Source organism: Pan paniscus, chromosome 6 (genome assembly GCF_029289425.2).
Source record: "Pan paniscus chromosome 6, NHGRI_mPanPan1-v2.0_pri, whole genome shotgun sequence".
NCBI classification, from domain to species: Eukaryota; Metazoa; Chordata; class Mammalia; order Primates; family Hominidae; genus Pan; species Pan paniscus.
The window spans coordinates 49,701,593-49,715,536 of record NC_073255.2 but is presented as its reverse complement, the minus strand read 5'-3'; the positions used below and the strand labels follow the sequence as shown (position 1 = coordinate 49,715,536).

Below are 13,944 nucleotides of genomic sequence, written 5' to 3'. Positions count from 1 at the left end.
GGCATGGTGGCACACGCCCGTTATCCCAGCTACTCAGGAGGCTGAGGCACTAGAATCACTTGAACCCAGGAGGCGGAGGCTGCAGTGAGCTGAGATCACGCCACTGCATTCCAGGGGAAAAAAAAAAAAAAAAAACCACAACAGATGTCTCAATTTTTGACATTAGTCATCTTGAAGAACACCTCTAAATGCATGAACTCACTGCAGACTGACCAACCTCTTAATTCTGGCTCCTTGCTTTTCCTGCCTCTGCCTACCTTTGAGACACAAGATCTGTGACACCCAGGCTGTACAGTGGCATGATAATAGCTCACTCTAGGCTCAAGCAATCCTCCCACGTCAGCCTCCAGATCAGCTAGGACTAGGCATGCACCACCAGGCCAGGCTAATTATTTTTTGTAGAGACAGCATCTCATTATGTTGCCCAGGATGATCTTGACTCCTACCCTCAGGTGGTCTTCTGCCTCAGGTAATACATTACAGACAGTGAGCCACCATGCCCAGTTGCTGCCTACATTTTCAATATTCCACTCAACAAACATTGACACTTCCTGGGACTGGAAAGTAAAAAAATCTAAGTACTGTGTAGAATTAAGCAACCAAGTGATGTTTCAGAAGTAACCCATTACTGCTTAAAATAAAGCCTACATCAACACTCTTAACTCAAATGAGGACAATTGTTATTTAGTTTTTATTTCATAATCATAAACTTAACTCTGCAATCCAGCTAGGCATGGGAGGGAACAAGGAAAACATGGAACCCAAAGGGAACTGCAGCGAGAGCACAAAGATTCTAGGATACTGCGAGCAAATGGGGTGGAGGGGTGCTCTCCTGAGCTACAGAAGGAATGATCTGGTGGTTAAGATAAAACACAAGTCAAACTTATTCGAGTTGTCCACAGTCAGCAATGGTGATCTTCTTGCTGGTCTTGCCATTCCTGGACCCAAAGCGCTCCATGGCCTCCACAATATTCATGCCTTCTTTCACTTTGCCAAATACCACATGCTTGCCATCCAACCTTGAAAAGGAAGAACAATCACTATGACTGGCAACCACAAACAAGCAGCCTCCATGTGTCATGAACCAAGACGAGAAAGGTAGCTTTTTTTTTTTTTTTAACTGAAGCCTTTTGTACTAAATGTCATTAAACATGATTCTCCAATTACCATTAAAGAGTTACACATATAGGCCGGGTGCGGTGGCTCACGCCTGTAATCCCAGCACTTTGGGAGGCCAAAGCGGGCGGATCATGAGGTCAGGAGATCGAGACCATCCTGGCTAACACGGTGAAATCCCGTCTCTACTAAAAATACAAAAAATTAGCCAGGCGTGGTGGTGGGCACCTGTAGTCCCAGCTACTCGGGAGGCTGAGGCAGGAGAATGGCGTGAACCTGGGAGGCGGAGCTTGCAGTTAGCCGAGATCGCGCCACTGCACTCCAGCCTGGGCGACAGAGCTAAACTCCATCTCAAAAAAGAATTACACATATAGAATGAATTGCGCGCCCCCCCCCACCAAAAACAAACACAACAAAAACAAAACCAAACCCCCAAAGAAACAAAAAACCCAACCAACCGCATGTTATTAATAGTAACATAAAAGCAGCACTTAATTGGCTGGGCACAGTGGCTCATGCCTGTAATCCCAGCACTTTGGGGGGTCAAGGCAGGCAGATCACTTGAGCCCAGGAGTTCAAGACCAGCCTGGACAACATGGTAAATCCCGCTCTACTAATAATACACAATTTAGCTGGGAGTGGTGGTGCATGCCTGTAGTTCCAGCTACTTGAGAGGCTGAGGCAGAAGAATTGCTTGAACCCAGGAGGAGGTTGCAGTGAGCTGAGATGGCACCACTGCACTCCAACCTGGGAGATAAGAGCGAGATCCAGTCTGGGAAAAGAAAAAAAAAAAAAGCACTTATTGGTTGGGCGCAGTGGCTCATGCCTGAAATCCCAGCACTTTGGGGGGCCAAGGCAGGTGGTTCACCTTAAGTCACGAGTTCAAGACCAGCTTGGCCAACATGATGAAACCCCGTCTCCACAAAAATACAAAAAATTAGCCAGGCATGCTGGCACACATCTGTATTCTCAGCTACTCAGGAGACCAAGGCAGGAGAATCGCTTGAACCCAGGAGGCAGAGGTTGCAGTGAGCCCAGATTGTGCCACTGCACTCCAACCTGGCAACAGAGCAAAACTCCATCTCAAAAAAGTAGCACCTAATTCAACCACCCAGCTAAGGGCCAAGTTTCTATCATAGGATCTGACATTCTGTATCACATTGGCTATATTTGTCGTTATGTATGCTCTTCTTCTAGTATCTTAGGGATGAAAAAGTCTGTGGAAGCAAAGGTTGAAGAAAAGTAGTGTTTGTTCCGTTCCCCCCAGGGCAACTTTTCATTTAGTCAGGTGGTTAGTGTGCCATGTTGTACCCTTACCACTCAGTCTTGGCAGTGCAGATGAAAAACTGGGAACCATTTGTATTGGGTCCAGCATTTGCCATGGACAAGATGCCAGGACCTGTATGCTTTAGGATGAAGTTCTCATCTTCAAATTTCTCCCCATAGATGGACTTGCCACCAGTGCCATTATGGCGTGTGAAGTCACCACCCTGTCAACATATAGGAAAAATGTCACTTCTGACAACATAACCATAAAGTGTGCCAAATCTGCAAGGTTCAAACTTTAAACCCAAGTTCAAACTGAATAGAAGGGTTAAATAGAACCGAAATGGTAGAGTAACAGTTCAGATATGTGTATCCTGAAATATTCTGGCTCAATCCCAAATGAAGGGAGCAACCCAAATAAAATAAAATTCAGTAAATTTCGTACCTGACACATAAACCCTGGAATAATTCTGTGAAAGCAGGAACCCTTATAACCAAATCCTTTCTCTCCAGTGCTCAGAGCACGAAAATTTTCTGTTTAAAAAAAAATTAAACACATATATACATACATAAAAAAATATATATACACACACACACACACAAACTGTCACAATTGGAACATCTTTGTTAAACTTAGAAAATGGACCAACCTGCTGTCTTTGGGACCTTGTCTGCAAACAGCTGTAAGAGAAAATTACAGTTAATTAACATCTGCTTATTTTGTTGCTTAGTACCCATGTCTTTAGGGGCTTCTGAGTCATAAATTCATTTTCTCACTAGAATACTTCTTCAGTAATTACTTTAATTCCCAAGAACTGCTCCTGACAGCCGTAAGGCCCTGCAGGCAGTTGGGTTAAGAAACATGAAACCCAAAGACATGCCAAAAATCCAATACTAGTCATAACTTAAATAGTGAGACTTCTAGAAAGTGTCTCAAACTTTTAGTACATCACACCTACTTCTGAAAAGATATATGGCTTCTTAAATGTCTATCACCACCCCCCAACTTGAGCTAGAACTTACAAGGCAAAATTCTAAGGAACAGCAAGCACTGCTGCACGATCAGGGGTAAACAGCTGTTCTTTTAGTCACTTGTAATGAAAATGCTACTACCTCCAATCTGTTAACATAGCTTTATGGATTAGATGAGCAGTCACTTCTTGGTTTCCAGGCCCCTTACCTAGTAGTGGGGTAAAAAATAAAGATTGGTTTCTAGTATATCTGGTTTTGAACCTTTCTTGAATGTATAATACGTTATGGCTAGAGAGGTAGCTTAAATACCATAAACATTTACAAGCCCTTTCATAAAAACAGCTTGTTTAAAAGTAGCATTTTATAAGCTATTTCACAGATGTGACTGAATTAACTATTAGTATCCGTGTGCACTTCTCTTATAGCGATGTACTTTTTTTTTTGAGACAAGAGTCTCGCTGTCACCAGGCTGGAGTGCAGTGGCGCGATCTCGGCTCACTGCAGCCTCCGCCTCCGGGGTTCAAGCGATTCTCCTGCCTCAGCCTCTAGAGTAGCTGAGATTACAGGCAAGCGCCACCACGCCCAGCTAATTTTTGTATTTTTAATAGAGGTGGGGTTTCACCATGTTGGCCAGGATGGTCTCGATCTCCTGACTTCGTGATCCGCCCGCCTGGCCAACGTACTTATTTTTTAGTTTTTAGGTATTTGTACTTAGAATGTATGGTCTTTCTAAAACATCAGCTTTTCTCAGAGCTTTATAGTCGGTACGTTTAAGTTCCTATGGCTTCCCTTTCAGACTTTCGCTAAAGCCAAAGCCCTCATTGGCAGTTACCCCTCCATTCTCATCAAGACCTGCAAGTCCTTTCTCATTTCCCTGAAGCTCTTTGGGTAACCTGATGCCCAACATTAGGTCAGGCCAAGTTTCCACGAAAGCCCTTGTCACTTACCAGCTTTGGCTACACTCATAGGTGGGGTGTGGATTAACATGCAGTGTTTCAGTGCCTATGTGCCAGGCACTATGGACAGGGTAGGCAACAAGGAAATCGCCCTGTCCTCACGAAGACTGCATGAGGATCAATCTATTTTCGGAATAAGATCCCAAACTAGCCATTGGTGGCCTTTTGAGATGTGATTTAAAGGAATAAAACCACTAACATCCTATTTCGCTACTCCCTAAGGTCTATCCATGTTAACTGGAACGGAATCGTACTCAATATTTAACTTTTAAGACACGCGCCAAGTTTAGATATTATGCTATAATTACAACTGATCTTTAAGAACGCATTTAACGCTCTCAAAACTAATTAGGTAATCACTGGTAATCCACCTTGGTCGGAAGAGGCCTGCCTTGTGGCCAGTCGCAACTTGCTTGCTAGGCAGAGGGACAATCGGGAGGGGCTCAAGAGCGCCTCCCCCGCCAGCGCCGTCACTGCAGTGGAAGGCGGTCCTTGGGCACCAGCAAAGGCAAGGCCCATTTTCACATTTCCGCTTGGGGGTGGGGGACACGGAGGGACGTTTGGGGCACATGTATAAATATTCCTACTTTATCCAAATGGAAGATATTTCAAGTGGCAACCCGTCACATCCCAGCAAGTCTCCTTTTATAACATGGCCTCCCGGGATCTACAGGACCGAGCATGGACCGGCTCACACCGCGCCTCGATCCTTGAGAAAAACCCTCAAGCAAACAGCTTCCCAGCTCAGGATGTAAAGCACCCATGCCTGCCAGGGGACAGCTTCCCAGGAAGGCGGTCGCAAGCCCCCGCGAGCGTGCTTCTGGCTCCGGTCTGCGGCGCCCAGGCCAAGCTAGGGCGGAGCCCAACGACTCTTAAGGCGCGGACCTGAGCGCGGCCGCCGAGCACGTGCGTCGGACAGGACAGGGCGCGGCCACATGAGGCGGGCGGGCGGACGCGGGCCCCCTCCCCCAACGGCCTCGCAGCCGCCCCGCCTGCCTTTGTCCGCCGCCGCCCCGGCCTCCTCCCCGCGACTCGCGGACCTCCCAAAATGGCCCCTCGTCAGGAAATGGCGCCGCAGCCCGCCCGCGCTCGCCCCGCGCCCGGGCCTTCGGGGCGCTACCACCCACCCCGACCCCGGCCCACTTTCTGGGCCCCATTCCCGCACGCCGCCGCCCGCCCGACCTCAAAGGAGACGCGGCCCAAGGGCTCGCCGTCGACGGCAATGTCGAAGAACACGGTGGGGTTGACCATGGCTAATAATACACGCTTTTCCTCGGCGGCGGCGTCTGCAAAACAGCACGAGCCTGGCCTCCCGCCCCTTTTATACCACGTTCGGCCCCGCCCGCAACCCGGTCTCGCGCCTCCGTCCCGGCCAATCGGGTCTGCGACTTCGCCAGAGTGACAGTACATCTGGCCTATAGACGGAAGCCGGCGCTGATGGGGACGACACATGAGGCGCGCGTGCGCGCTAACGCGCGGAGGCAGGTTCCCGCCTGCGGGCTCCGTCGCGGTGGCTGCGGCATGGGACTCGGGGCGGGGCGGCAGTACGGGACGCGGGGCACGGGGGAGGGTCAGTGCGGAACAGGGGTGGGCAGCATGGCGCGCGCACGCGGGAGACGGAAGCGCGGCGGCTCTTCGGCCGTTGTCAAGCGATGAGGCGCGTCTCCCCATTGCACAGAGGGGGCAACTGAGGCGAACGCAGGCCTCAAGGTCGCGCCGCCAGTCAAGGTCGACTGGGGTCCCGCGCCCGGACCCTACGCCTCCGCGAGCGGAAATGGGGATGGCGCGTCCCCGAGACCTAGGAGCAGCCTTGCGTCCGCATTCCGCGCGGGCAAACACCACGTCGCGTCCTACCAGGCAATGTCAGGAAGGAGGTTGCCTTTGAGCATCGCTGTTTTCTCTAACGAGGTGGGACAGGAGCAGTCTCCGGTTTTGAGAGATTATGAAATGCTTTCAAAATGCCCTACTTTCCGAAAATATCTTACACTCTGCTTGAATCTTCTTCAGGAGGAAGCCATTAAAACAGGAGCCTGGCCAGGCTCTTACCTGTGAAGATGCATTATGCACATTTTGCCCTCTTACTCTTTTTGAATCTCTGCTCCTGGTCTTTCCCTGCCCCCGCCCCGCCCAGCTCCTACCGCCCCCGCCTCGGGGCTGAATTGTGCTTTGATTTTTGGGTGAAAGATAAGTCACAATTTAAAAGCGAATTTCTTCAGGCAAAGACATTAATAATACTTTAATTAAAATGCACTTGTAGGCCAGGCGCGGTGGCTCATACCTGGCGCTTTAGGAGGCGCGGAGGCCAAGGCCGGGGAGAATCGCTTCATCTTAGGAGTTCGACACCGGCCACCAGCCTGGGCATCTTAGAGAGACGCCGTCTCTACAAAAAAATAAATAAAAATAAAAATTAGCTGGGCGTGGTGGCGCTCGCTACTCAGGAGGCTGGGCGGGGAGGATTGCTTGAGCCCAGAGGTCGAGGCTGTAGTGGGCGGTGATCGCATCACTGCATTCCAGCCGGGACGACAGAGTGTGACCCTGTCTCAAAAAATAAAATAGGCCGGGTGCGGTGGATCACGCCTGTAATTCCAGCACTTTGGGAGGCCGAGGCGGGAGGATCACCTGAGGTCAGGAGTTCAAGACCAGCCTGGACAACATGGTGAAACCCCATCTCTACTAAAAATACAAAATTAGCTGGGCATGGTGGCACGCACCTGTAGTCCCAGCTACCCCCTCGGGAGGCTGAGGCAGGAGAATCGCTGGAACCTAGGAGGTGGAGGTTGCAGCGAGCAGAGATGGCGCCACTGCACTCCAGCCTGAGAGACAGAGACTCCGTCTCAAATAAATAAACAAAAATATAAAATAAAATGCACTTATGTGACTGGTGTTTTGTTAAGAAAACCTTACAAGGGAATTCATATATCCTGGGCTGTCACTTAAGTTGCAATATTAAGGATATTATTTAATGTTTCTTTTTGTTTTTTTGAGACAAGGTCTCACTCTCACCTAGGCTGGAAGTGCAGTGGTGTGTTATCGGCTCAATGCAACCTCCCCTTCCCGTGCTCGAGCAAGCGTCCCACCTTAGCCTCCCAAGTAGCTGGGACTACAGGCATGCACCCACACCCAGCTCATTTTGTGTGTGTGTGTTTTGTAAAGATGGGGTTTCGCCACATCGCCCAGGCTGGTCTCAAACTCCTGGACTCAAGCGGTCCACCCGCCTCAGCCTCCCAAAAGTGCTGGGATTATAGGCGTGAGCTGCTGCACCTGGACGTTGTTTAATGTTTCTAAAACTCAGTTTCTTCATCTGCACAACCAGGATAGGGTTGTGGGGAGACAAAAATGATAATTCATCTGATAGATGAAGTACAGTTTCTGGCCTCTTGCCATTGTTAATAACCATGAGCCAACGTGTTAGGAATTTATTTATTTGAGATAGGGTCTCACTCTGTTGGTTAGTCTGGAGTGCAGTGGTGCAATCCTAGCTCACTGTAACCTCGAACTCTTGGACTGAAGCATTCCTCCCTCCTCAACCTCCCAAATGTCTGGGACTAAAGGCACAAGCCACTGTGCCAGCTAATTTAAATTTTTTTTACAGAAACTGGTTCTGGCTGTGTTATCAGGGCTGGTCTCAAACTCCAGGGCTTAAAGGATTCTCCCACCTTGGCCTCCCAAAGTTCCAGCATTACAGGTGAACCGCCATGCTCAGCCTGTGTTGGAAATTTAGACTATGTTGTTTTGTTCTCACCACCATCCCGTTATCCCCATTTTACAGATGCGTAAAGTAAAGCTCTGGCTTCTTGTTCTGAGTAATCGCTTATGAGTGTTAGCAAAGCCAAACTGGAAACTGCTTTTCTTCCCCCCACTCCACATCACTTCTTGCTTTGTGATCTTAAGAAAGCCACTTGTCCTCATCTGACACTGAAAAAAAATGCCCAAGGCCTTCAGGCATAAATTCTTTCCATTTCTCTCTCCATCCTAAAACCTAGAGCAGTTAGGAACTCCTCCAAAGAAGTAAATGAATGAGGCCGGGTGAGGTGGCTCGTGCCTGTAATCCTAGCACTTTGGGAGGCAGAGGCGGGTGGATAATTTGAGGTCAGGAGTTCAAGACCAGCTTGGACAACATAGTGAAACCCTATCTCTACTAAAAATACAAAAATTAACTGGGCAGGGCTGGGCATGGTGGCTCACACTGTAATTGCAGCACTTCGGGAGGCCGAGGTAAGTGGGTCACTTGAGGCCAGGAGTTCAAGACTAGCCTGGCCAACACAGGGAAAACCCATCTCTACTAAAAAGTACAAAAATTAGGGCTGGGCACAGTGGCTCACGCCTGTAATCCCAGCACTTTGGGAGACTGAGGTGAGTGGATCATGAGGTCAGGAGTTCAAGACCAGCCTGACAAATATGGTGAAACCCCGTCTCTACTAAAAATACAAAAATTAGCCGGGCATGGTGGTGCGCATCTGTAATCCCAGCTACTCAGGAAGCTGAGGCAGGAGAATCACTTAAGCTTGGGAGATGGAGGTTGCAGTGAGCCGAGATTGCGCCACTGCATTCCAGTCTGGGGGATGGGGTGAGATTCCATCTCAAAAAAAAAAAAGTAAATGAATGCATGAATAATAAATAGGCTGGGCGTGGTGGCTCACACCTGTAATGCCAGTGCTTTGGGAGGCCAAGGCAGGAGGATTGGTTGAGCCCAGGAGTTCGACACCAGCCTGGGCAACAGAGGGAAACCCTGCTTCTACAAAAAAATATGTATTTTCTTTTATTTTTTAGTTTTATTTGTTTGAGACAGAGTTTCGCTCTTGACGGAGTGCCATGGCTTGATCTCGGCTCACTGCAACCTCCGCCTCCTGGGTTCAAGCAATTCTCCTGCCTCAGCCTTACAAGTAGCTGGGATTACAGGCATGCGCCATCACTCCCGGCTAATTTTGTATTTTTAGTAGAGATGGGGTTTCTCGTGTTGGTCAGGCTGGTCTTGAGCTCCCAACCTCAGGTGATCCACCCACCTCGGCTTCTCAAAGTGCTGGGATTACAGGTGTGAGCCACCATGCCCGGCCTATTTTATTTTTATTTATTTATTTATTTATTTATTTTTTGAGACAGAGTGAGTTTTACTCTTGAAGCCCAGGCTGGAGTTCAATGAATGGCGTGATCTTGGCTCACTGCAACCTCCACGTCCTGGCTTCAAGCAATTCTCCTGCCTCAGCCTCCCAAGTAGCTGGGATTACAGGCATGCACCACCATGCCCAGCTAATTTTATATTTTTAGTAGAGATGGGATTCATCATGTTGGTCAGGCTGGTCTTGAACTCCTGACCTCAGGTGATCCGCCTGCCTCAGCCTCCCAAAGTGCTGGGATTACAGGCATGAACCACTGTGCCCGGTCAAAACATTTTTAAAAATAAAAATTAGCCAAGCACGGTGGTGCATACCTATAGTCCCAGCTACTCGGGAGGCTGAGATGGGAGGATCACTTGAGCCCAGGAGGTTGAGGCTGCAGTGAGCCATGATAGTGCCACTACACTCCAGCCTGGGTAACAGAGCAAGACCCTGTCTCAAAAATAAAAATAAAAATAAAAATAAATACATCCGGCTGGGTACAGTGGCTCATACCTGTAATCCCAGAACTTTGGGAGGCCGAGGCGAGTGGATCACTTGAGGTCAGGAGTTCAAGACCAGCCTGGCCAACATGGCAAAACCCCGTCTCTACTAAAAATACAAATATTAGCCTGGTATGGTGGTGGGCTCCTGTAGTCCCAGCTGCTCAGGAGGCTAAGGCAGGGGAATCGCTTGAACCTGGGAGGTGGAGGTTGTAGTGAGCCAAGATTGAGCCACTGCACTCCAGCCTGGGTGACAGACTGAGACTTCGTCTCAAAACAAATAAATGAATACATCCTTGTGACTTGTCCTCCCTCTCGCTACTATTTGAAGTCCTGCCTTTTTGTCACCATCAGCATTGTCACAGCAAAGTCCTAGTTCTTGTCATTTCATCTACACAGGCATGGGGTATGTACACTCAAGAATACAAATGTTCATGTTTTGTTTGTTAAGTGGGGAGCTGATATTCTGGGGGTTCCTTTTCTGACATTATCTGTTGAGTGGGACTGTCTAACTGTGGAAAATATCAGCAGACACAGAACCTCAGGAATGTGGAGCTGTCCATGCCTTATTTGGATGAATCAGACCAACAGCAAATCCAGCTGAACTCAACAGTGCCCTGTTCTGGCTAGATGGAGGTGTTCCATGCCAGCAAGCAGAACTCTGAAACTCAACTGTAGCTCCTGATCATATAGCATCTTATAAACAAATGCTTATCTCAAAAATGTGCCTGAGCAAGAGAGAAGGTAACCAGGGAAAAAATTAGGGTATTCAAAATTATGAAAACAGACGACTTTGGGTAGTAACTTGTCTTCTCTGTGCCTCTTGCCCAAGGCCTAGCTTGGTGCCTCTGCTCTCCAGGCTGAATGGAAACCGCTTCTGCTGAGACCATCAGTGACCTCTCAGCCCACAAACCCAGGTGCTTTTTGCAGGTCTGGCACTGCCTGCATCAGACAGGTTTCATCACCTCCTTGATTGGAAAGCTTCCTTTCCTTGATGGCTTTGACTTTTCTCTCATGTTTCCTTTACCATTTCCCCTTTAGCTTTTTCACAAATTTCTCCTCTGTCAGAATTAAGCATTTGATCTTATTTCCTTACATACCCTCCAAGATGAACTTCATCCTTTCCCATGACTCAAATTCTCAGATGATTCTAAACCAAGTTCTCAGTCAGGCACAGTGGCTCACACCTGTAATCCCAGCACTTTGGGAGGCCAAGGCAGTCGGATCACCTGAGGTCAGGAGTTCAAGACCAGCCTGGCCAACATGGTGAAACTCCATCTCTACTAAGAATACAAAAATTAGCTGGGCGTGGTGGTGTGCACCTGTATTCCCAGCTACTCGGGAGGTTGAGGCACGAGAATCTCTTAAACCTGGAAGGTTGAGGTTGCAGTGAGCCAAGATCGAGCCACTGCACTCCAGCCTGGGCAACATAGCAGAACTTTCTCAAAACAAACAAAGAAAAAAAACCAACCAAGTTTTCTAGCAAGCAGTAGAAAACTTCATCAATACTGGCTTAGACAGGAGTTTATTTGTCTCATACAATAAAAAATCCAGAGGCAAAGAGCAACTCAAAGGTGCTCTTAGTAGAATGGACCTACTAAGTGGTGATCAGAAGTCAGAAAAGCGATGTGGAATAACAAATTCAAATAGGTATCACATTATTAGCCCTAAGAGTTATGCAGGCCCTGAAGTATATGAAAGATTCCTAAATGCCTGTCAAGCACAGAAATGGTCAGAGACATTAATCTTTATTTTTTTTCTTTTTGAAACAGGGTCTCACCCTGTTGCCCAGGCTGGAGTGCAGCGTTGATCCTCCCACCTCAGCCTCCTGAGCAGCCAGGACCACAGGCATGTACCACTACGCCAGTTAATTTTTTAAAAAGAATTTTATTTGCTATGTTGTCAGGCTGGTCTCAAACTCCCGGGCTCAAGTAATCTTCTTGCCTCGGCTTCCCAAACTGTTGAGATTACAGGTGTGAGTCACAGCACCTGGCCCAGAAAAGACATTTATATTAATATAAATGAGGATTTCATCAAATATAAAAGCGTTTAGAAGAAGAAGCAAAAGAGACCCGCACATTCCACCCAGGGAGGGCATGGAGAAAGAACAGTGAGTGGAAGGAAAACAGGTCTGTGCTGTCCTCAAGCATAGAGGTCTTTCTATGGCAGGCACCCGGGGCAGCCAAAAGGACACTGTCCACAGCCAGGCCAGAGTCTAGCTGTCACACACATAGGCAGGCGTGTTGCATACCTCAGGCATGTGTTCAGGAGTTGTAATACTTAAGTGAATTTGTTTTTTTACAGCAACAACCTATAGTTCCATTTAAAAAGGGATAGTTATTTAATTTTAATTAAAACATATAGTAGTTTTTTTCTCACTTTGGTTTATGTATCCATTTTCAACAGCTTTGTTGAGGTGTTGTTTACACACCCTCAAATTCACTTGTTTTAAGCATACAATTTAATAATTTTTAGTAAATTCAGAATTGCGCAAACATCACAATCTAGTAATAGAAATTTTCTTTCACTCCAAAAGAAACCTGTGCTCGTATTTAGCAACTCCCTGTTCCCGCCCAGTAAGCGCATATGTGGGCAAAAGTTGACTGAGACTTGTGATTTTTAATTGAAATATCACAAAACTTATTGCATTTTTTTTTTTTTTGAGACGGAGTCTCGCTCTGTTGCCCAGGCTGGAGTGCAGTGGCACAATCTCAGCTCACTGCAAGCTCTGCCTCCTGGGTTCACGCCATTCTCCTGCCTCAGCCTCCCGAGTAGCTGGGACCACAGGCGCCCGCCACCACGCCTGGCTAATTTTTTGGTTTTTGTTTTGTTTTGTTTTTTGTTTTTTGAGACAGAGTCTTGCTGTCGCCCAGACTGGAGTGCAGTGGCACGATCTCGGCTCACTGCAGGCTCCGCCCCCCGGGGTTCACGCCATTCTCCTGCCTCAGCCTCCCGAGTAGCTGGGACTACAGGCGCCCGCCACCTTGCCTGGCTAATTTTTTGTATTTTTAGTAGAGACGGGGTTTCACTGTGTTAGCCAGGATGGTCTCGATCTCCTGACCTCGTGATCCGCCTGCCTCGGTCTCCCAAAGTGCTGGGATTACAGGCATGAGCCACCACACCCAGCCTATTTATTTATTTTCGAGACAGAGTTTCGCTCTTGTTGCCCAGGCTGGAGTGCAATGGCGCGATCTCAGCTCACAGCAACCTCCGCCTTCCAGGTTCAAGCGATTCTCCTGCCTCAGCCTCCCCAGTAGCTGGGATTACAGGCATGTGCCACCACGCCCAGCTAATTTTGTATTTTTTAGTAGAGACGGGGTTTCTCCAGTTGGTGAGGCTGGTCTCGAACTCCCAACCTCACGTGATCTGCCCACCTCAGCCTCCCAAGGTGCTGGGATTACACGTGAGCCACCGTGCCTGGCCTGCGTTTTAATATTTAAGATAACTTGTTCAACATATTTAAAAGTTTATTCGAGTTATTTAATACTCAGGGAGGTTTTCTTTGTTAATTTGGACAATTACATACTTTAATTGGAAATCAAATTTATTACATTGTTAAATGTAGTTTAAGATGTTAGAAGATGCCTGGGCACAGTGGCTCACACCTGTAATCCTAGCACTTTGGGAGGCCGAGGGAGGTGGATCACCTGAGGTCAGGAGTTCAAGACCAGCTTGACCAACATGGAGAAACCCCATCTCTACTAAAAATACAAAAATTAGCCAGCCATGGTGACAGGCGCCTGTAATCCCAGCTACTGAGAAGGCTGAGGCAGGAGAATCATTTGAACCTGGGAGACAGAGGTTGGAGTGAGCCAAGATCGTGCCACTGCACTCCAGCCTGAGCAAGGAGACAGAGAGAGACTCCGTCTCAAAAAAAAAAAAAAAGTTTGCAAATATGTTCAAAGAGTTCAAATTTGCTATACTTATAAAGAGACTAATATTATTTCTAAGGTAAACTTAAAACCCAGGAAAGAAGTAGGTTTTAAAATTGTAGTTTATTTTTTACTAACCTGATGTTTTTAAAATAAAATAATAAAA

At 47.7% G+C, this 13,944-nt stretch overlaps 1 protein-coding gene across 1 annotated transcript; it reads right to left on the bottom strand.

The window, feature by feature from the left end:
• Positions 1 to 672: 672 nt before the first annotated feature.
• Positions 673 to 6,689, bottom strand: PPIA (peptidylprolyl isomerase A). The gene is made up of 5 exons (XM_008968875.4): positions 5,493 to 6,689; positions 3,033 to 3,063; positions 2,828 to 2,916; positions 2,434 to 2,606; positions 673 to 1,019 (listed from the first exon to the last, which is right to left on the bottom strand). Exons 1-5 carry the CDS (start codon positions 5,979 to 5,981, stop codon positions 884 to 886), a joined length of 918 nt encoding a protein of 305 aa, XP_008967123.3. The 5' UTR covers positions 5,982 to 6,689; the 3' UTR covers positions 673 to 883.
• Positions 6,690 to 13,944: the final 7,255 nt, after the last annotated feature.

Bases quoted from the DNA above. Each gene is read 5' to 3' on its own strand.
- PPIA (XM_008968875.4), bottom strand. From the start codon at position 5,981: ATGGGGAGACGCGCCTCATCGCTTGACAACGGCCGAAGAGCCGCCGCG. The intron at 3,064-5,492 runs GTCGGGCGGGCG...TTTCTCTTACAG, and splicing joins TGGGCCGCGTCTCCTTTGAG to CTGTTTGCAGACAAGGTCCC. The intron at 2,607-2,827 runs GTACGAAATTTA...ATATGTTGACAG, and splicing joins TTCCAGGGTTTATGTGTCAG to GGTGGTGACTTCACACGCCA.